The sequence below is a fragment of the Apteryx mantelli genome, chromosome 14 (assembly GCF_036417845.1).
Source record: "Apteryx mantelli isolate bAptMan1 chromosome 14, bAptMan1.hap1, whole genome shotgun sequence".
Lineage (NCBI taxonomy): Eukaryota > Metazoa > Chordata > Aves > Apterygiformes > Apterygidae > Apteryx > Apteryx mantelli.
In genome coordinates this window covers 12136701-12160003 of record NC_089991.1, presented here as the reverse complement: position 1 = coordinate 12160003, position 23303 = coordinate 12136701, and the positions used below count along the sequence as shown (strand labels likewise).

General features: G+C 41.8%; 2 protein-coding genes across 6 annotated transcripts; one reads left to right on the top strand and one right to left on the bottom strand.

The window, feature by feature from the left end:
- Positions 1-834: 834 nt before the first annotated feature.
- Positions 835-12263, bottom strand: FAM114A2 (family with sequence similarity 114 member A2). Of its 3 annotated transcripts, none has more exons than XM_067304988.1 (15): positions 12248-12263; positions 11279-11591; positions 10508-10719; positions 10183-10282; positions 9619-9714; positions 9211-9323; positions 8116-8250; positions 7791-7949; positions 7045-7168; positions 5985-6064; positions 5052-5177; positions 4691-4830; positions 3836-3908; positions 3214-3267; positions 835-2471 (listed from the first exon to the last, which is right to left on the bottom strand). In XM_067304988.1, exons 3-15 carry the CDS (start codon positions 10715-10717, stop codon positions 2370-2372), a joined length of 1512 nt encoding a protein of 503 aa, XP_067161089.1. In that variant the 5' UTR covers positions 10718-10719; positions 11279-11591; positions 12248-12263; the 3' UTR covers positions 835-2369. The 3 variants fall into 3 exon arrangements, with proteins under 3 accessions (XP_067161089.1, XP_067161087.1, XP_067161088.1); XM_067304986.1 differs by having other exon boundaries at positions 12171-12252; XM_067304987.1 differs by lacking the exon at positions 12248-12263 and adding an exon at positions 12185-12242.
- A 10-nt stretch (positions 12264-12273) lies between these two features.
- On the top strand, positions 12274-22987 carry MFAP3 (microfibril associated protein 3). 3 transcript variants are annotated; one of them, XM_067304990.1, is made up of 5 exons: positions 12274-12358; positions 12891-13041; positions 16984-17445; positions 18874-20025; positions 22736-22987. In XM_067304990.1, exons 3-4 carry the CDS (start codon positions 17166-17168, stop codon positions 19617-19619), a joined length of 1026 nt encoding a protein of 341 aa, XP_067161091.1. In that variant the 5' UTR covers positions 12274-12358; positions 12891-13041; positions 16984-17165; the 3' UTR covers positions 19620-20025; positions 22736-22987. The 3 variants fall into 3 exon arrangements, with proteins under 3 accessions (XP_067161091.1, XP_067161092.1, XP_067161090.1); XM_067304991.1 differs by lacking the exon at positions 12891-13041 and having other exon boundaries at positions 12327-12358; XM_067304989.1 differs by lacking the exon at positions 12274-12358 and having other exon boundaries at positions 12438-13041.
- Positions 22988-23303: the final 316 nt, after the last annotated feature.

Below are 23303 nucleotides of genomic sequence, written 5' to 3'. Positions count from 1 at the left end.
CTTTTATCCCTTCCCAGTCACTGGCAGCATCTTAGCTAACTCTTATCTATTCTCAGCCACCTCTCACCTCCCCAGACAATAGGAGAAGTGCTCAAATTACTGCCAGCTCTCATTAGGTTCATGCACAAGGCAGGGCCAAACAATAAGGCTTCCAGTCAGTTGGATGGTAAATTCTGATGAATCCTTTGGGTAGGAAGATTTCAGCAACTGTGTAACTGTTTTTGTTGGTAATCTACTGCATTCCTTGTACTGGCACAAGGGAAGCTGGTGCACGTTTGGTTATTTGCTGCGATAACAAAATCCAGCTGAGCATATGACTGAGAGAACTACCACCCGCATCCTTAAAGGAAATGATTTTTCCCCTTAATTATTAGGCTACTCTACCCTTAAGGACAACAGGTTAGCTTGAGTAGACACTACCTGTGAAAAAGCAGCTGCTCCTTTATAAAAATCCTTTATCTTTATTTCCTCTCTTCAGACATTTCTGTATTTTTCAGCTTGCAGTAGAAGCAGCAAAGTCGACATTTTGCACTGATGCAGGAATTCAGAGCTCAGCAGTAACTGTTGTTCACCTCTCGCTTCCCAGCCTGGGTTTAGAGTCCTCTCTTCTATGAGATGTTACCCTGCCATGAGAAAGGGCCTGGTAGAACCTACCCCAGAGCAGCACTGAGCCCTACCTTAAAAGCCACGGCTAGGGGCGGGAAGCAAACAAAAAAAAAGCCCCCAAAACAACAACAAAATTCCACAAACTCACACCACAAACAACAAAGGGACACTCTTTCCTTCTTTTCCCCTTCTCCCCAGAAATATCCTGATTGCTCTTAACCAAAAGAGTTGTCAAAACAGATTTAATAATGTTATCAACATAAACAAGACAGAAAATATAGTTCATTGTAGTGCAGAGTTTTTTCCCCAGTCACACTTCTTTCAAGCCGAGTTTTCTTTAAAAACAAAACAAAAAAAGGCTCTCAGAGATCTGTTCAACCTAACCAGGACTAAAGCAAAGGTTTTTCCATATCAGAAAAGCTTTAGCCAAAAGGTATTCCAATAATAAGAACACTTCCCTCCTGCACAAATCGAGCAGAGGAGCATTAAGCCTTCAGTATAGCAGAAGTTTGCAAGACGTACTAAAACCCAGAGGATTTTAAAAAAAGAGATCTGAGCATCACTGTTACCAATGAGCAAATACAGAGGAAGGTGTGATAGTCAGCCACCTATGGTTAGCTATTCTGGACTTCTTTAAGTCCCATTTAAGCTGTACATTTCTGCTCTTGTGATTCCAACAGAGGTTGTTCCCTCCCAAAGGGGAAGCTCAAAAGATAAAAACTGTGAAAAGGAACAAAGCAGGGAACTTTTCACAGCACAAAGAAAAAGACACCATATGCAGAGCAGCTTCTGAGACAAATTAGGACTCCCACTAACAGAGTCAAATTGCTTCCCCCACCCCTCACTTCAATACATCTTCCAAGAAGAAGGAGAATTGCATTATAGTGTTTTTACACAGAAATGGAAGAAAAGTGGTACCTGAGTTTGTGAACACATTCCGTCACTGACATGTCGAGTTGCATTAAAAGAAGGGAACCCTCATGCTAAATTATCTCATTAAATTGCCCAAACAGGAATCAACCCCTTTTAACCACTTCTTATTTATTGCTATAAAGCAAAGCTACCACATTCTTAGGGCCAGACCAGCATTTTCCCAGCTCTTGCTGAAACAACATTCTGCAAGAGGAGGAGAAACAGGGCCTTGCCAAAGTCCCCATCCCACATCCGTGAGTCACTAACAGACATTTTCAAGTAGCTGGAGCTTCTCTTTAGCAACAATGCTTCGATAAAGCATACGGAATTCTCTCTGTTCTAGTCTCTCAAACCTAGGAATTGCAAGGTTCATAATCATAAGTATTTACTTTTTTTGCATCTCCCATTCAATATTCATTTCAACACCAACACAGAGCTATTAGGAACCTAATTACGTCTAACTTAAAAATCACACCATCATTTTAGCTAAGTCTTTAACCAGCCAGCTGCTACTCTTTTTCTCCAGCATTGTCTTCACAGTCCAGAGAGCTTCTCCAAGAGCTTATTAACACATACAGCAGAGGGATTTCAGTGAAAAGATACAGACAGTCCATGAAAACAGGGAAGCAGTCTGCACTTTAAGTCTCTCACATTGTCCACCAGTCTGAACTATGCTAATCTCATCTCTCAGTGAGCTGCAGAGCTGTCATTGCTAGTCTGCATTTAATCACCATTCTTGTAGTAGCAATGATCAGAGTTAACTTTTCCCCTTAATATCAGCCATTATACCATTCTCCAGCATGGAAACTATGAAGTTGGAAGGTCAGAAAGTTCTTAATTAGAAGGATTATTTATTGCTGCAATAATTCCGTTCTAGCCTCAATAAGAGAGATCTGCAGTACAGGCAGCAAGAGCTGGAAGGCATCCTGGATATATGAAGCACTGTTTGAAGCCTATGAAAACAAAATCAAAACACATACATGAATAATTATGCTACCAAATCAGCTTTACTAATCATATATTCATTTCAGACAACATTGATTAATGTACATAAGAAACAGAAGCCTTGCTTGTTGCATCTTTTAGGCTTCATTCTAGTAACGAATTTTCTAGTAAAATTTTTTGAGGGGCTTTGTCCCACTAGACAAAAAAAGCAGCTGATTTAAAGCTGCTATACGAGATCCATTGCAGTCCAAATGTAGGATACTATTTTGGATAACAGATGAAAACTATTTATTTCAAAGGGAAGCACAGACATTCTGTGGCAGGAAGGAAGAAGAGACCAACAGGAAACATTGCTTTCCCACCATATCTCAGAAGTTTATAAGCATTGAGAGGCAAGAGAACAGCTGGGAAGTGTTGGGACTTCTACACAGTAATTTATGACCTTGTCTAAGGTTTGACTTCAGGCATCTAAATTCCCACTAAAATGCTGGAAATCTAGACTGCTGAACAGCTAATCTATCTTCTGACCTATAACTGTCAGCTGTGACCACAATACAGCTCACTCTTCACTAAACAACTCATGTCTTGTGCAAATTTATTCTTAGGCATTTACTAAGAGTGGTAGGTTATCAGACAGGTAAGCTAAACCTTAGATCTGAGTTAGAGAACTTGGTATGCATAAGGATATTGAAGTGGAAGAACTAGTATATCTAAGTATTAGCTTAAAGTTTTAAAATTAGCATAACTGACCTCCAAAAAGACTCCAGTGATTAAGGGATTAAGCACATCTGCTTTCTCTTTGACCTGCAGAGATCAGACATACATTATCCTGATTGAAAATTTGATCACATTTCTTCAAGCAAGATTGAGCTAAATCCTCAGCACGTTTAAAATCACTATTGCTCCCTTGATGCCAGAAAAGCCGAGTCACAAGCTGCAGAGAATCTGCCCCCTAGCATGCAAATAAGCACAAAGTAACCCACATAAGCCCAAAGCAGGACCTATATGAATACACACATTGCATCTTCAAATGAACTGTGGACAGTTGGAGGATTTAGAGATAGTGATTATCTTCAATAACACCTGAGTGTTTTGTAAAGATCTACCAGGAACACAAATCTTATTTTCGTTTGTCTCATGAACACTGTCAGCACCAGTCCCCACCCCATTTCTGAGCCAGACTGAACACAACAGGATGCATTCAGCTCAAGATACATTCAGCTGCCACAGTTTGGGGAACACTGACCTAGAAGATGAGTTCACAGAGCAAAAATCTGCATGTATAAATGAGTAAGCACAAAAAGCACTTTGTGGTGAAAATCCCAAGGCTGTGGTCAGCTAACATCTGTAAGAACTATGATGTAACTCTTACCCCTGCAGTCGTTAAGCATGTAGTAAACTCTTTAGAGAAAGCTGATAGCTCTTTACACAGCACAATTGTTATTCTGTGGAAGAAAATTAGAAAAACTACATAGTAAAACACCTTCTACAGAGAGTCACTTTCTTTTGGTGTTCCTCTAAAACACAAATACCTTGTTTCCAAGAATATAAAGCTAAAATCAAGTGAAAACTGATGTATAACATTTAAACAGTGTATGAGGATCTTGAAGTTCCCAAAATAAATTACAGGGGGGAAAGGTGGCAAAAAAATAAAACATAGTAATAATTGAAGCTGAAGATAGGAAACACTGTTCAGAGGATACAAACATCCATTCAAGAAGGAACAGTACTAACTTGCTTTATTACTGATAAGTGTCATTTTCTGAATTAGAAAGTATTAGCTATTTCATATACTTGCCAAGTATCTCCTGACATAGAGAAAAACCTCTTCTGTCACGCATTACTGGTAATATTAGTCCACTAACTAGTCCAATAATTTCACAATATTACCTACCTAATATGCTAAACGATTAGTAAAGAGGTAATTAAGAATCACTTGTATACAAATGTTTTCTAACATTTTAAATATTGTATATCTGACTAACTAGCACAAGCTTAGGGCAAAAAAAATATTCTTCTTGGATATATGAGAGTTTTCAACTCAGTTTCCTCTTTCTCATGATGAAATGTCTTTATGTTGGAAAGAGAAATGGACAGCTGAATTCTGCTGGAAAACAGTGATGCCACACATAGTGACTGAGAACATGCATGCAGAATTCAAGAGTCCTGAGAATTTCAAGAGTTCTGCATAAGTATATGCTATGTATTAGTTAAAAGATGAACTTACTGTGAAAGGGACTTGGCTCGGTCTGTGGCTGTCACCTCTTTCTTCTGACCATGCAGGAACAAAGCCGCAGTTTTGTGAAACATTTCAATGGAGTATGCTGTCAGTTCAGCCAGACTTCTAATGGCAAATGCATGAATATCCTGCAAGAGTTAAAAAGATCCCCCATGCCACACAAAATCCAGCAGCTTTTACTATTTAAAACAAATAAATTGCACAATATACTACCACCACACTGCTCTTTCAGACCTCAGAATCTACATTCAGAAATGGAAAACCATAAACTCTTGAGATCATAACTATAATTTAGCAGCCAGACAAACAATCTGCTCTTAGATATCCTCTTCTTCCATTGCTCACTTACCTCTACTGATTTTTTAGCATCATGGTCACCATCTCTGGATTCTGCTTGGTTTTCTTCACTCTCGTCTTCTTCTTTAGAAGGATCAATGTTGAATTGTGCTATCCATTCACGAGCAGATGTCCTCACCTGTATGAGGATGTGCCATAGTATTTAATGCCTGGAATGAATCCCTCCTGCTCACCACAAAGCATGGAGTACTGGATCTGCCTCGAGGAAGGAGATAACTACTACTCCTGTGCTGGAGAGAAGAACCAGGACAAACGATCCTAGCGCCTTCAGAACTTTGTGGAGGGTTGGCTGCTGCTCTCACGTACTTGAATGCAATCATTTCTGTAGCACCACATACTGGGGTTTACCGGCAAGGCCATGACTAGCAGCAGCACTTTAAAAATGTGTCTGCAGAATGCTGCTGCCACTTGGTGGATCTGAAGGGTAGTGGAAAAAAGACAAGAAGGGAATGCTTCCTCATACCAATTTCTGAACACAGGGTCCTGGACAATCTGCTCTAGGTGACCCTGCCTGAGCAGAGGGGTTGGACTAGATGATCTCTAAAGCTCCCTTCCAACCTCAACTGTTCTGTGATTCAGTGAAGAATCAGCTGCCTTGAACCAAGACCAGGGCTTCAATTAATGACTGTAGCATGATTTCACTGTGGTGGCTGAAGGCTTACTGCTCCTAGCTGTCTTTGTCACTGGACATTACTGCTCTCTGACAAGGCAGAGACACACTGGTGCTTACTGATTCAGAGCCAGATACTTTAGAGAACATGAATTTGCCCCTGTAAGGCCAAAGGAAAGGACCCATCCCTTTGGGTATTAGTCTCCAAGACATAGCTTGTCTTCATGCCTCTCACACTTTCATAAGCAAAGCAGGACTGAGAAGCAGTTCCCACAAGGAAGCTCTCCACCTTTTAGAAGATGGGAAATAACTCACCATGATCAGCTTGTCCGGCTTTGTGGAGACATGCAATTCTGAAAACAGCTCTGTTACTTCCTTTGTGAACTCCTCATCTCCTAAAGGAAAGGAAAGTTTAAAGAATACATACAATGGACAGATACAGGAAATAAGTGACACTTTAATGCACAACTAGCAATGCACAAGTCTACCAACTGTTTCATATTCTACTTTAAATTATTCACTCAGGCAAGGATACATCAAATCTGGTCTTTTTAATACAATTTATAAGGCAAATTCTGAAAAGGTGGAGACACCAGTGCCAGAAGATTGGCCTTTACTTTCTCAATCCTGTTTTTTTAGCTAAGGTAATTCCATTTTTACAGGTAGTCTATAACCCAAACAAACCCTGTATTTTATAATGCACTAACTTGCACATCACCTTGGAGGGTCTGAAACATCACTTAAAGCCAATGGTTTTCGTTATATATGACAGGGCAGATGTTAACAGTGGGGGGAAGGCTGTGAGATCCATCATGTGCAAATATAAAAGATACATTAAACGTTAAACGGTAGCAAGTGCAGGTGTGTGAGCCCTCCCTGATGAGCCATTTAGGTAAAAGCAATGCAAGAGATTTACATTTAAATTTGCATAATCCTCAAGAATCAGATGGCTCTTGCACATGGAGGCACCTCTGAGTCTTTTGGTCTGTGTGGCTAATGCTTATTTAAAGAAATAAGATCACTCTCCCTCTCCCGCAGGTTGGACAACTCTATTCACAGGCTTTCCCTTACGGTCAGGGAAGCTCAGCAAATCTTTGCACTTGCCGCTGGGCGTAAGGTTCATCGTATGAATTGTCCAGGGGCTAAGCAATTCTAATTCTGCTCTGGCAAAGAAAAGTCCCTGCTACAGAATTAATACATTGCAGCTTTCCAGAGAAGAAGGTCTTTGCTACCTGTCATGCTCCTGGCCACAGATGGCTTTGGGATTAAGCACACAGCTAAAGAATAATTTAACCATGGCATCATGCCCACTGCTAGTGATCTCAGGGCTGGCTGGTTCTGCACTGAGAATTTCAGTTGGAGCCTGGACTCTTACCCCTCTTTTCCTCCTCCTCTTCTTCAGAGAATTCAGCTAATGAAAATGCTTCTCTGAGCTGCTCCATTTCCTCCTTCAATGTGTCCAACTCTTCCCCAGAGAGGGCATTTAGAACCAATTTTACCTAGTCAGGGCAGGACAGCCAAAGAGAGAATCATAAATCTAACATGAAAGGAAAACAAGATTGAAGATGCAGCACTGGTTTACATCACATGTAAAAATATCAAGACTCATACTAGTGAAAAAGGGGCATTTTTCTATGGTAAGGAAGAAGGGGGGAAACTTACTTGCAAAGTTTCTTCAGGTAAAAATGGATTCTTAAGCAGTTATTCAAATAATTTCTTTTATGAAAAATGGAATTATTTCTGAGATTGTGTGCTGATCTGCCCTCCTCTCTGCCCCAGGACAGAGGGGACAGTTTCTGTTGTACCTGCGATGCTCTCCTCTTCCCCTGTTCAAGGCAGCAAATAAGTGGGTATGAGGAGAGGGTAACTTGGGACAAGTTGTTGAAGAAATGCAGGAAGTAAGGCTGGCTGGTTAAAAAGAATGGCTCTATGTGCTGAAAACAGGACATAATGCTGCCAAGTGGATCATAATGTAGGGGCCAAAGTAAAGTTGTGTAATCAATCATTTTGTAGCAAGTCCTGACTTCTCAGTATTTGATTTTGCATGTATGTACATATACTTCTCTTTTATTCCTGCTCAGCTGAACTCAAAATAGAGAGAAAATTGCTCAAGGCCATTACCTTTGATTCACTCTCTCTGGAAAGCATCTCTAAGGCCTCCAGATGCGAAAGACCCTGAAACTCATCAAACAGTAACCCATAATGGGCTTTCTTCTCAGTAGCCATGGTAACCTCAGCAGCTGTCTGCTGCTCTTCTTTCTCCTTTGCCTCTCGTAAGACCTGAAAAAGAAAAGCAAAGGACTTAGGTCAGTGCCTGAAGATACAGAATAAGGGAGGACAAGGCTTTTGGCACAACAATAAGAAATGGTTGATTAATAACAGGACCACAAGAGAAGAAAGAAGAAGTGATAGATACCAATGAAGAGCTGATATGGAACTGCCATACCTGAGATAGCGTAGAGGTCCTGTTCATTAGGCCCTTTGTTTTTTTGAAACCTGGGTCTCCCTCAGCTATCACATCCATTGTCTTTTTCCCAATGAATTCCAAGGCATCTAGACCTCCGCTAATAACGCTTTTTCCCTAGGAAGTAGATTTGGATACAGACAGTGCATATAAGTCACAGAAGACTATACAGCTGAAGAAATTAAATTGGGGGATTTATATTGGCAGTGCTATAGGCCAGAGACTCACACAGAAGTCAAATCAGACCTCGTCACCCCCAAATTCAACCCTAATCACTACAAAGAGAGCAGGAGAACATGAAAAGAGCTACAATACACAATCATCTAACAGTTTAATGTAGCACTCAGACAGCTGCAGCAATTTGATAGGAAATACATTTTATTTTCTGAACAAGCTGGTTCTCAGCACAGCAATATGAGTCATCCTAAATTTACACACAATTCAATGAAAAAACACTAGACCTGTGGACTTTGCTTGCTAAACTCTTCTTCAAGCCCTAGAAACAGAAGCAAGCTTTCCATCTGTATCTCTTTCAGATTCACGGGCAAATTGACAAGAGAGCAGATCACAAAAGTGCAGTTTCTATGGATAATGGGTTCCTTTGAAGTGCATTTCCCATGGTCACAGAAGCAAGCCGATTTTCAAGCAATTTGGACTAGTTTCACAGAAGTTTTTGAACAGGAGAATGGATGTTATTGCTAGACAGCTCTGTGGAAGTCAGCGGAATTATTCCAAGAATTAGTCTGACTCTGCACTTGGGCTAATATGTTAAAGGAAAAGGTCAGAGATAAGAGAGTACAGAGGTGACTTGCGTGAAAATACACACAACATCACACTCTCTTCTGTTGGCCTTCTTTGTTATTTAGTTCAAAATTACCAAAATTCAAGACAATTTACACATAAGGTGCCAGTTAGAAGCAAGACACAGAATGAAGAGTGTCTGAAGGCTCAGAGAGCCTCTCACCAATCATCCCACAAAAGCCAGAATTAAAGGTTTCCTGTTATGAGGCTTCAAACAAGGCAAAAAAACCCAAAGCTCTCTTAACCCTGTTGCTCCTCCCTTCCCAACTCACTCACTGTGCTTTGGACAGCAGTAGAGATGGTTGATAAAACTCCAAGAGCCCCAGCAATAGGAAAGGAAGTGCCATCATCAACTGCATCTGTGCTGCTGTCACCAGGATTCTCGCTTCCTGCATCAGAAGGAAGAAAGTTAACCTCCTCACTCCCCAAGAAAGATCCTCTCAGCTGCAGAGTGGAGAAAATTAACAAACATCACATGTCAGCCAGGGGCAGCGCTAGAATTGGGATTGCTTTCCTATCCGCAAGACTTTTCAGGGCTAGCAGAAGTAAGCAATGGAATATCATATTAGCACATAAAGAGGTATCTACCTCAATATGCAAGAAGCAGAGTAAGATGGTGCTGTTTGGGGGGGTGATATGTTGTGAGAAACATTCCAGTATTGTTCTTGCATAATAAAAACTGACCTTTTGTAGCATCTCTAGTCTCTGAAGAGATTTCACTAGGACTAGGGATCCCAAGGGATGTTTCTGCTTTTTCTATGACATTTGAAATGCCTTGACCTAGAGAGAACAGTAATATTACTTTAATCATTAGATACAACTGTATTTTTTTTTTTTAATCCCTCAGCAGAACAAGAGGATGATCACGGCTGTATATCCATTTTTACTATTCTGGCCTCCCCCTGTTCAAAGCACAGTTGGCCAGCACTAAAACTTACTGCTGTCCAGCAGTGTAATGAATTCAGGTTTCATCTCAGCTTTTACATCAAGTTGCAAGAGTTTTTAAATGTCATCTGAAAATTACACAAACATCTTAAAATCTTAAAAGTAATTTTTGTTGTATACATCTCCTTAGTCTCATTTTACTATTTAGTACTGATTTTCCCCATTACTTAGGCAGGTCTCTTGAAATTTTCCAGCGCTTGCTTATATAGCAGAAATCCCATTGTCTTGAAACAAGCTCAAAAGCACTAGCTGGAGACCTGAAGTATAGATAAAATATTTATCAAGTACCAGAAAGAGCCTTACCTACAGTAGCAACAGTAGCAGATGCAGTGGAGAGAAGTGATTTCCCCCAGCTTCCCCAGTATCCCCACCCTGTCTGAGCTGCAGCAGGAGAATCCGAGACCTTTAATGAAGAAAAGCAGAAAACAGAGATCCATGTATGTATGGTGAGGCGAGAAGGGGAACACAGGCAGTCTGTGACGTGTGATTTTTCTGAAGCTTTTTTTTTTCCCCCTCAGATAAACAGAAGTGTGAATTTTCAGAGGGGAGCAAGGCTTACAGTCAGAATTCTGTGCATAAAACCGTGAAACTTGAAGTCATGTGGTTCAGAGCTAGCACAGAAATGTACCTTGAGTGTTTCAGCTGCTGCTTTCTCTGTGGCAGCAGGCTGACTTGGGGGTTTAGGTTCAGGTCTTTTCCGAGTCATAGGCACAGGTCCACGCTCTTGCTCTCCCCGTTCACTACTCTCAGTGGAGCCAAGTTCCTCAGGTTTCTGTTCATTTTCATCTTCATGAGAGGCTTCCTCTTTCAGATTTTCGCTACTGTCTTTTTCAGACATGACTACAACATTCAAATAAAGCAAAGCAGATAAAATAATCACTCCCTTGTACTCATTAACATTAGTTCAAAACCATCATATTTGTGTTTTGAATAATTAAACACAAATAAGACAGAAATCCCTTCTTCTTGTGACTCATATTCCCTATTCCTGCATAAACAGGTCATATTTTTAAGTGAGTTTGTACAATGAGTTATACCTAACTAGAAGTGTCACACTTGGAAGTTTAAAGTCCCACAGAAACATGTGGCTTTATCTAACTAGCACACCCTCTGCACAGGAGACAAACAGACTGATAATTCTGAAAAGCAAACTGAAGGTACAAAAGGTCTTTGGATAATTTAACCCATAGCTTGCTTCACAAAAAAAAAAAAAAGCAAAAACAAATTGTTTGGAATGGCTGCTTTGAAGGATGTCAGATACCAACAGGGATAGCTATTGGAAAGCTGGGCAGGTACAGAGGCAGCGACTGGTTTGCTTCTATTTTTAGGGACAAGCTTCTTCAGGGCATTCAAACCATCTGGAATTTGAAACATGCTCAGGTTGCCACAGCAACCATACCTGGCACCACACATCTGGAGCCGACGGGATGCACACAAACACGGCTGCCAGGCCGAGGCCTGCGCGTGGCTCCACGCAGGGGAGGTTTTTCTCCCTCCCGCTGGCTCCTCGGCGGGAGTTTTCACCAGCTCTGCGCCAGGAAGGAGAAGCGCAGAGGCGAAGGCAGGCAGGGCGACGGCGCGCTGCACACTGCGGACAGTCGCTACACACCGCGGACACGGCCTCGCGGTCCAGCGTGGCTGCGCGGCCTGGCTAGCCGTGCAGCCCCAGGAGTGGCTGCTGACGCAGTCGCAATCAGGGCAGCTCCTGTCACCTAAAGGGCAGTTACGTGTTTAAGGACGATGAAACCAGCCCCTGCTGCGAGGGCAGCTCTGCGGCAGCGGCCAGGGACCCCCCACCCTGCTTCCCTGCGGCCCCTCGCAGGGGTTAGTGGGGAGCCCGGGGGGGGGGGGGGAAGCCCTGGGGGAGCCCGGGGGGGATGGGGAGCCCTGGGGGATGGAGGGGGAGGACCCGGGGGGGGGGGGCTCACCCCGGAGCAACTGGGCAGGCCAGGCCCTGGGCGAGCCGGGCCGCCCCCGGGACCTCGCGGCCCTGCCCCCCCCCCCGGGGCACCCTTCGGGGACATCCCCTGCCCGAGGAGCCCCCCGCGTCCCTGCTCTCCCAGGAGGCCCCGGGCTCCCTCGGCCCCCCCGCCCGGGGCACCCTTCGGGGACATCCCCCGCCCGAGGAGCCCCCCGCGCCCCTGCTCCCCCAGGAGGTCCCGGGCCCCCTTGGGCCCCCCCCCCCCTCGGGACTCCCTGCCCCACAGAGGACTTCCTTGGGCCCACAACCCCCGAGGGACTCCCTGCCCCCCTCGCGGGCCGCTCGCCCCCGCCGGGCCCCCCCGCCTCACCCGCCGGGCCGCACCGGGCCGCGCCGCCCCGTCAGCGCCGCGCTCCCCCCGCCAACACCCCGCTAGGCGGAGCGCACCATCGAGGCGCGGGGCAGAGCGGCCCCGGCCCGCTGACCCCGGAAGCGCGGCGCCAGCCCGGAAGGGCCGCGAGGAGAAGCACGTCCGGGTGGCGGCGGCCGGCGGCGGGGGTATGTCGGTGCCCGGGCGGCGGGGCTGCGGGGGGACCGCAGGGAGGCTGCGGCGGGGCGGGCGGATGGCGGCGGGGCGGGATCGCTCCTCGGGCCTGGAGCGGTGCGCTCTGATGTCACTGCGTGGTGATGACGCCAGCTTTGCTTTGGTGGCGTCAGTGGCGTGACGTAGAGTGGGAATGGCGCAGCTGCGCGCAGCCCCTCCGCGCTCCCCCGGGAGGCTCCGGGGACCCGTGTCGTAGCTCGGTGTTCTGGCATGGAAGCACTGTCGGGGGGGGGGCGTGACGTCACGCCTGCGTGACGTCATGTTGCCTGGGTTTCCTGGGTCACAGCATTGGCAGCGTTCATGCGTTTCCTCTTTTCACTGACTCCAGCAGCCCCGATTCAGTCGGGTCTTGTCCCCGGTGGCCCTAAGCACAGGTAGGGTTGAGGCCTGTCCACGGGCAGGGGTCAGTTTCCCTGGGCTGCCTCGTCAGTTTTTGTGCATAATCGTTTCTAGCATTTGAGGAAAAACAGCCGTTTTCACATGCAGCTAGTTCCGTCACCCTGCATCCGTTATCCCTGGAAGGTGGCTCAGACAGACGAAGCACCGTGTATAGAGCAAAAGACTACTTTCGAGTACAGAGGCAAAGCACCGTGCTGCTGTGGCCCTGGGAGCCGCAGGTTTGCATCTGCCGTTTGAGGTGTGTCTGGGTTTGTCGCTTTCCCTTCCTCCTGGTGCGAAATGATGTCAGAGCCAGTGAATGAATGTAGAACTATGTAATTTGAACTCTGACTGAAGCTGCTCCTGCTGCAGAGCGGTCTCTGGTGCCCAAGGGAGGGTGGAATCTCTCTGCAGCTTGTCCTGTGCTGGGATCACTCGTAATGTCTGCCTTTAACACCACGCTGCCTGCTCTTGCAAACTTGCCAGGACTTAAGGCCTTCAGGACTCTGTTAAATGCTGTTGAGATCTGTCCCCAGGTTTGAAAGATGGGGACTCGCAAGATGATCATTTCTGCAAGGATCCAAACTACAAATAGGCTGGTGGGCTGCAGGCAAAAAGTATTGATCAAATAGAACTAATATGCACATTACTACAGATTAGCTTGTTTTGAAATCATTACAAATGCCAGAATACATTTCCGCATTGTTTGTCAGAAGTAGCAGTTAGTCAGAACAGTCTATGGTTTGTGAGGTGTATCTTGGTTTATTGCTTTCCGTTTCTGCGGATATGAAATGATGTTATAGCCAGTGAATGTAGAGCTATATAATTTGCAACCTCTTGGGCCCCAGTTTTGCAATGGCGTATAAATGTGTGTGATTTTAAGTACTATCAGTACTTCTGTTGACCTCAGTGGGACTACTTATAGTGCTTTAAGTTAAACACACGTACGGTTTTCAGGGTAAGAGCCAAAGATGACTCACAGAAGCGTATGCATCATGTATTTTTATCTTTCCACCACTATTTGTTGTTACAACTTATGGTTTAATAAAGGTTAAATATATTGAGCTCAACTTCAGGTTTAGTTGTAAAATAGCCAGTTTCTATTCTGCACATTTCATCTTGCTTGAATTTAATACCTTCTTGAAAAATCTGTAATGCTGGCACTGCTCACGCTTTATCCTTCTTGATCCTTTATCAGCTCCAGCAGCTGTTTTGCATAAGTGTGATGGTTGAATAATATGTGTTTTGCAGATCATTATCTTTTCCAGCATTCAGCAATGAGAGATCATTGTCTGCTTAACAATAATGGGTTTTCCAAAAGCAAAATGTGACAAACAATTTATAATAAATCAGACCTTGAAGAGTTTAATGGTAAAATGCAATGACCCATCACCACCACTGTTTTATACATTATGCACTTGGTGCAAATATCGTGGAGAGCATATGCAATTACTAAAGATAATTGTCTTATTGTTATGAAGGAAAACATTGCTCAGTATTTCTTGCATTAAATAATTGGCTGAGGTTTCTAAGGTCATTTTAGAAGGAGTATCACGGACACTTGGAAATCTAATAATTTAAATTTAATAATTTAAAGTGACAAAAATAACACAGACAAAGTACAGGAGGTACTGGAATTATTCTCTAATAAATCTAAAACATTATTAGTTAGGAGATTATTGTTTTGGAAGATTGGAAGTTATTTTGTGTGTTTGATTCAATAATGAGGATGACGATTTGTCTTCACTTCAGAGCTATCATTGTTATAACTGCATTAAACACTGTAAAATCAAGCCCTGACTGCATACAAAGAAACATTAACTGGAGTCAGTGGCACTTTTAACTCAAGACAGTGGGTTTTTGAGTGATGTATGTTGAAGATTTGAGAAGCACAGCTCCTCACTTGCCCTGACATGACATGACACAAGCCATGATGGATGCTCAAATGACAGCTCTAGTAGTCCAAATGTCAGAGTTTTCAAGTAGTGGTCCACAAACCACTAGCAATCCACAGCCTGTTTTTAAGAAATCTGCAAAAGGTTACCAAGAAAAGCAAATCTGTTGTCAGCAGCCTTGAATTTATTATAAAAATGTCTGTATCTCGCTCTGAAAATACAAGGGGTCAAAAAAAAATTAAAACCAGTGCTGCAAACAAAATAATAATTGTTGGTCAGCAGCAAACTTAATATTATTTTTTCAGACTTAGGCACTTGATGCGGCTGGGATGCTCTTCTCCAGAGGCGGCAGAACTCAGTAACACTTTCCCCAAAGTATAACTGGTGGAGAACAAGAACACGAGAAAACTTAGTACTCTTTTACCTGTTTAGCTAAGGGAAGACAGCTTATTCAACAGAGTGGTACAACTGAGTTCTTCTCTGTGCTGAGTTCATCTTAAAGGAAAAGGCAAGAAGCAAGATAGAAAAAAAGGGTAGGGACACACACAAAAAAAAAACAGATGAAGGGATTGTTGTTTACAAAGAAAAAGTGCAGGACCTGTTTTCAAGTTTTCCTTGCAGGTTTTCGTGGGTGAGTTGGTTAGTCAAGCTTGAAGGAAAGTTGGACATTGGACACAGCTATATTCTTTCCCTTTTTCATTAAACTGATTTTGGCAGTAGCTGCAACAAAAATGGGTCATATGTATATTCTCTTCAGATGTCAAATTTGCAGTCTGGTTTGTCCTTGGACAGATTATCTTTAACTGAAGAAATTCATAGTCCGGGTAGTGTGTTATCAGCAAATTTTCCCGTTCCTGAATAGGCTTAATTTGCCTCTGCTAAAAAGAGAGTTAGTGTAAATCAGCTATATGTATTCATAGTAAATTATTTTTGTTGAGTGATTAGATATCTCTCTGCTTTAGGCAGTGTCAATTAGTGATTCTGGAAGAAATGTCTGCATTTTTTATTAACAAAAATTGTTCCTTTGTATTGTGATATTTATGAAATGCAACTCCTCTAGCATTTGTTATTGGTAGAAGAAAAGATGATAAATTTGAAGTCACATAGTCAATGGGGTGACGTAAGATACACTTTAAAATAACTGTTTTAGACTGTGGCTTCTATACTTTGTAAATTGCTTTTTATGGCTCTGGAGCAGTATAGATGGAATCATAACTTCAGGGAATGCATATTGGATTAGAAATTTTGTTGAGTCAGGCTTCCAGGAAAATTGATTACATATTTTCTCTTATCGGTGTCATCTTATTCTTGTTACAAGTTGGTTTTAGTCTGGATTTTAAAGCAGAAAAATCCTTGTGTGCAAAGAACATCAAAATAAGGGCTTTATCCTAATGTCTTAAAAATCTTGTGCACACATTAATTTTAAGAGTCTGGATCCTGTCTCTAAACAAAACAATTTTTCAAATTGCTGTGAAATATGGGGCAGATTTTGGCATAGTGAAGATGATAAGATATGATCACTGAGATGTGGCAGCAGAAGGTAATAGATTTTCAATAGGAGCCTACCAAAAATAATTAAAAAAAAAAAAGAAAAAAAAGGGGCAGATAATGCAGCAGCAGCAAGAGAGATTGCAAAAAAGGATATTTAGACATCAAGGTCCTGATATTCAGAAAGGGACTTCTCCTTTGTGCTTGTAGATAACTGCCAATAGAATTTTCCTAACATAAATACCTATAAGCACATTATACATTATTTAGACATCTAACACTGATTTTGCCTTAAAATCAAAAAAAAAAAAAAAGTATAAATGCTAAAAATCAGGTGCATGAGTGCTTTATTTTTTCTAGATGCTAAATGAAGGACTAACACTGGAAAAGCAGGACTTAAAAGTACTTTGATATTGGTGGGGAGGGAGGCAGAAATTATATCCTCTTTCTTGCTTTTCTTCCTGTATTATAAAATACTTTTGCTCAATTAACAAATGCAAAACTCACTTTCTGACTAGAGGTAGTTATGCATTTCAAGTAATGTGAACTCTCTCTTCTTTTTTTAAATCCTTTTTCCCTTAGTGGTTATTGTTCCTGAGATTATTTATTTTGGATGGGAAGATGAACATCTAGAGCACTGAGGGTTGTGCTAATGCCTTCTTACCCTCGTTTCGTTACTGTGCTCTGAGCAAAGCTCTGATTTGGAACCTCTTGGCTGACAGTTTATATTATGCTAATCAAGATCTGTTTACTGGAAATGAAATTTGAATATGCCGTAAGCTTGCTATTATTAATAAACTTAATTCTTTTTTTTTCAGTTGGATTTCCAGTTTCCATGCTTAATATTGATGATCTTGAAAGTGCATTTGGATCCAAGACATTTTCTGTCGCTGAACGTATCAAGAGCCTCCTGTCCTATCCCAGAGTAATACAGACAGCTTAATGTCATATGACCTCATTTCTTCAAATTAAATGAAAAAAGAATTTTTTCTAGCCTTCCATGAAGCTCAGCTACTGTCTGTTAATTTTGACTGTTAGTGTTGGTCTTGCGATTGGATTTACCGTGGAAAATGTAGTTTCTAACAGGACAGTTGTTTTGGGCTCCTTCAATACATCACTTCATCCAGTATTTCAAGCTCTAGTGAGCTCTCCAGCACACCATGATATCATAGCCAAGGAGGGGACCAGTGTTTTAATTGAATGTAAAGTGAACACCAGCCAATATGAGTATATTTTTTGGTATAACTCCAGAGGACACCTGCTTGAACAAAAAGATGAAGGTGAGCTTTCCTGCTATTTTAGGTACTTCAGCATTTCCCTTTTATATAGTTTCTGAAAACCTCTGAGACTTTATTGTCTTTTTCCTCCTATCCTCCCTTTTTTACAGTTGGGAAATTGGGAGAGAGCAAGACCAAGCACTTTTCCCACAGACATGTGGCATCTGGTGGAGCAGGAATTGTACCTGAGTTTGTCTGTCACTAACCCATCCTCGCTGTTACAGTGCCCTAGAGAATTGTTTTGTTCAAGCAAAATCACATTATTCAATATGGAAGAACTGAATCTGCATCCTACCAGACACTAATTGATGTTTTTATTTATTAGTGATCTGATTAATATTTTATCTTTCCAAACACATATGTTAAACACAATTCTCCACAACTTGTGCCCTTTTCTAGCTGGCAGTTAGTGCTCTAATTTCGTTACAGAATTTTTAAAAGCTTGAGGTGACTTGATTACATTTGTTTCCTGGTTTATGCACCAATGCCAGCATGGAAACCAACTCGATTTGTAATGGGCAAGGATGAAATACATTCTATTTAACCCTTTCATACAGAGGGAGAATGTATTTTCTTAGCTATTGGCTCTTACAGTTCTGTCCATCTAGTTTTTAATTTTCAGAAAATAATGTCTTTTAGAGGTTCCATAGAGTATCCTTTACTATAGGAATATTAATGAAGTCATTGAGCTAACTGGTAGGATCTTCTCAGAGGCCATCTTACTGCTTTAAGAGTATTCAGTAACCTTTTTGTAGATAAAATGCCATCTGGAAATTAGTTCGAAGTACAGTAATTAGAAGTGCAAGCTATGGAAGCAGTTTTTCTCCTAAGTTATAAACAAATAGGAAATACTTCATACAGCTAGCTTCTTTTATTGATTTCTTTTTACATGAGTTTTGTATATCAGCACTGTGTGCTCAGCAGAAGGCTATGTCTCAAGAAAATCCTAGGTTCTTTTGCCAGCTGAACCGTTTACAGAGTGATCTTTTCATGGGTCACTTGACTGCTGCATCAGAACATATGGAAAATTAGACTTTATAGAGGAGAGTCTTCTAACATAGTGTTATACAATGGGTGAAACATGGTAGCTAAGAATTAGATTCTCTGTCAGAAAGAATTGGCAGTCCAAAACAAGAAACTCACAAGAAAAGCAGAGATGATAGAAAGCAGAATAAAGAGAGTAGCATGTGCACAGAAATCTTTACCGTAAAGCAGTAGGATTGGTATCTGAGTTGTACTTTTCTGTTGTACTTTTCTGTACCATAAGCATGAAAAGGAAGATTCCATCCTTGGGTGGACTCTTTGTTTTGTGCTAGAAATGGACTGCTTGCTTCCAAGTTCTGCCTGCTAATGATGGAACAAACACCATGCATCATGTTTACCTAGTTATTTTGGTTTTGTTAGCTCAATTTATTTCTTTTGAATCTCTAGGTGGACGGTGGTGGATTGCTGATAATTCCCTTAACATCACAAAGGTCAACTTTGCTGACCGGGGGCGATATACATGTGCAGCTGTTAATCGTAATGACACCTTGTTTTACACAGTCACCCTGAGGGTTATCTTCACCTCAGGAGACATGAGTATCTACTACATGATTGTATGCCTAGTTGCCTTCGCCATCACCCTCATTTTAAACATTACCCGTCTGTGCATGATGAGCAGTCACCTCCGCAAAACAGAGAAGGCTATTAATGAGTTCTTCAGGACAGAGGGGGCTGAGAAACTTCAGAAGGCTTTTGAGATAGCCAAGCGTATTCCTATCATTACATCTGCCAAAACACTAGAGTTGGCCAAAGTCACTCAGTTTAAGACCATGGAGTTTGCTCGATACATTGAAGAGCTTGCCAGAAGTATTCCCCTTCCACCACTGATCCTTAACTGCAGGGCATTCATGGAAGAGATCTTTGAGGCAGTGCGAGTTGATGATCCCGATGAAGTTGGTGAGGAGGTGAAACAAACCCAAGCCTGTGGTGCCCAAGCTGCAATATATCCCATCAACCCGGAGATCAAGCGCAGCGATTCACCAGCTGGGGATTCAGATGATGGGTCCATGAATGAACAAGGCCAAGAGATAGCCGTTCAGGTGTCCATTCACCTGCAGTCAGAAGTACAGAGCATTGACACAGTCTCTCATGACAGCTGCCAGTTTGCTCCTTCTGAGGAAGGCACCTGCTGAGTCCGGTGATACGCTGTGGTGAAAGAAGTGCAGGTGACTCTAGGATACTGCAAGAAAGAGATCTGCAAAAAAGCTGCCTCAGTCCCATATGCACAAAAATTTTCTTTTCCAAAATACAAGGTGCCAGAACTACTACTGAAATCTGTATTTTCCGTCAGTTTTTCTCAGTGTTGATCTGATGATTTCAAGTCTGTTAGGAAAGGCCATTTGGAATATTGTGCAGTGGCTTTTTTTAAAGCATAGTATACTGAAAATATTTACAAACAGGAATTCTTTGTCCTCAACTCCTTGGTAGCTTCTCATACTATATTAGAAGTGGCCAACCTGAGCAAAACAACTTGCAATAAGATCTTTTCCTTTGTGAACTCTTTCTTCCTTCGCAAAGTGAAACCTGAATTCCTTTTAGGTAATGTTGTCCTGATGAATTGTGTGCTCTTTCTGAATTGCCTCTTGATGTGTGTAGCCCATCAGAACCATGGTGAGCTTGAACAAATCTGTTTTGTGTAGTGTGCTTCTGTGTTGCTATCAAAATATACTGTGCTTAGAAAAAGAATAGTACCAGGGTCTGCTGCTGAATTAAATGAATTGTTGTAGTTTCAAAGCAGCTCAGAGAACAACCAGGGGGTCTCAGTTTTCCACACACCTGCAGAAAACTTGTGTATACTCTAGTGTGTGGAAAGCAAATTGCTGTTGCAGAGTTTGTCACTTAAACTTGGTGCTGATTGCCAAAGCGCCTTACCCTGGTTCTGTCTTACAGAATGGAACAGTAAGTCAGTATTGCTGATACTGTCTTTTGACTGCTGATTTTACGCACTATTGAAAATCCAAAGTATTGTATTGTATTTTACGTTGTTGTGAGAAAGGAATGACACAGTGGTCATGCAGTGGCAAGGTTTAAAAATGAATTAAGTAATCTACGGATTAGAAATCTCAGGCAGTTCTTTCTGAAAAAAATAATAGAGGAAAAGTAATGACACTTACTCACTTAGCTCTGGCTAGTACTTTCAGAAAGCAGTGGAAGAGAGAGGGCTTCGCAGAGGGGCTGCCTGAGCCCCCGGTTCTGCTGTTTGCCAGCCATTGTTTACAGGAGCGGAGTCACTCTCCGAACATACCCTCTCCCATCCGCTGAAGAGGAGCGGCAGAAAGGAGAGGCGCAGGTGCTGACACACATCCATACGTTCTTAACCAAGGATTCTCCCACGCAGGCTCCTCAGCTGTAGAGATCCAGCCTCAAGGAATCAGAGTGCAGAAAAGAATCTAGTCTCCTCTTTCACTCCTTGGTGCTGATTTTTTTTCTCCTTGACATTTATAAGTTGTATCACTTAAATAGCATTTTATATCCTGTTGAGATTTAGTAGACGTAAGGCTTGTAAGCACTCCACAAATTAATTTCGTACAACTACTGGAAGCATATTGCCATATAATTTTAACAACTTGGCAACAGGAGCACCATTCAATTTCCCACAACTCTTTTTTCTTTTCCTTATTATTACAAAAATGTCAGTTGAACAAGTGATTCTGGAAGGCTGCTCAAGATTGTTAAGAGGATTTGACATTACGTTTACATGAAATGGAAAACAAGGCATAGTGGTAATAACAGGGTGGGGCCTTCTGTGGTAATGCATCCTCGTAATGAAGGGTCTGAACAAATTATATTTATCATATTGTATCAGAGAACAGGAAGCTGAAGCATCCATTACCATTTTAAAATACCTTTTGGGGAAGGTTCTGTAGTCAGCCACCAGTAAATGCAGTCTACTAGACTTTGGCACATCTGATAAGAGCCATGTTTGTCCAGAAGAGGAAAAATTGCCAGCCTTGGTCATAGGAATGCTCTGACCGGCTTGGTACCATTTCCAAGACGTAGCCAGCATTATCTGCTTCAGGGGAGTAAAGCCTGCTGTAGACACTTACACTAGATACTGCCCTCAACCGTAACTTCTTTTTAGCCTCCGCAGTTAGATGGCACTTTATGTCCAGGTGAAAAGTTTGTGTATTTCTGTGTTACCTCTCGGGTTTCTTTTAATTTTTTTTTGATGTTCAGTGTTAAAAGATACTCTTGTGGATAAATGCCTAGTTCTCTTAGAAGCTCTGCTGAGATGCTCCTGGCCTCACTTGTGTGCTGCAGTGAGCTCTACAGGTTTGTTGCACATGGATGAGTGGAGATTTGGGGGTTTATACCATTTTGAATGTCCTAGTTCAGAGAGACAAAGGCTGCAAGAGATTATGGTCTGTTGTGATCTCTTTGCACCACCAGCCATCAGGGTTGTACCTGCTCATGCCTTTTTTCCCTCTAAACAGCTGTCTTGGCTTCTGGGAAACTGTCACATTGCATGCGGCAATAGCATCTTTGACATTTTGCCCCCATGTGACATATGCAATTTGGAGATGCAGCTACAAAATCAGAGCTCCTTTTAAATGCTTCCTGAGAAGCAGTTATGCAATAGAGATTGACAGATGTCTCATCAGAAATGGCAGCTTACATGCAGCAAAATGACACTAGAGGTGTGTCAGATGGGTGTCGGGAGAACAGTTTCTAGAGTAATTCAATCTGTTCTTTGATTTTTACATTTTATTTACACAGCTCTGAGTTCTAACTAAGCACAGTTACTGTGTCTTCATGTGTCCAGTTTTCTTCTGTTTGAGAGGAAAGAATGGTCATGCATAAAGATCCTCAAAAATGCAGTTGCTGTGTCAACTGCTGTATAGTAAAACTATGAATTTTACTGAATTAATATACTATTTTGTTTGCTAAATTAATTTCATTCCTGGGAAGGAGGCTGTTTTGTAAGGATTTCAGTAAATCAGTAGTACTTATTAAATGTAGGAACTGATCCTACTCCCACTGAATTCAATTAGAGCAGATCTGAAGCTCTGGTGCATTTTACAAACTATATTACAGAATTTTTATGCATCTGAAAGCAAGGATGATGGTGATGTTATACGGTAAGTGTAATTTCCAGAGAATGAAACCTGACACTGATTTCTAAACAATTTGTGAACTATTCTTGTTGTATTGAATAGACACGTGCGCTTAAATTTGTTTGATGCAACTAATTGAAAATTAACATGGAACAATTATGCAAATGTCATTGTTTCTCTCTAACTTTTTGTAGGACAAGAAGGTTGTACAGAGGTTTTCCTGGTTTAAACTAAAGTCTTTGACAATCACAAGGCTATTTTATCTCTTCTTTATAACTTTTTTTTTTAAATAATGCAAAGTCTACTTGTTATTCAAGAGAGTATCTAAAAATAACTTTGTAGTGGATGTTTGTATTATATAGGTTGTATTGTAACTGTTTAATGTAACCACGTAGGATTTCATACTTTCATAAAATGAGTTGGTAGATTTGCAGAATAAATTTAAAAAAAAAAAACTTGTTTTGTTAGGGTTTTCTTTTTTATCAGTAAGGGTTGATGAGTAGCAGTCTATCGAAGGTTAAAGAGAAGCTGTATTCAAATAAGCAGAACGTTGTTAGCCACCCCGATAAAGGCTACTGGGACACTGAGTTGTCTGAGAGACAGCTCATGCTATGCCATCTTTGGGTTTGTCATATTTAATGTCTCAAAGTCCTCAGCAGCATCCGTAATAATTCTTACCAGCTGCATAAACGAATGGTTATAAACCCGAAATGGTTTCAGTAAGGCTTATGCACTCTTCTTCATTTCGCTTTTGCAGCTAAG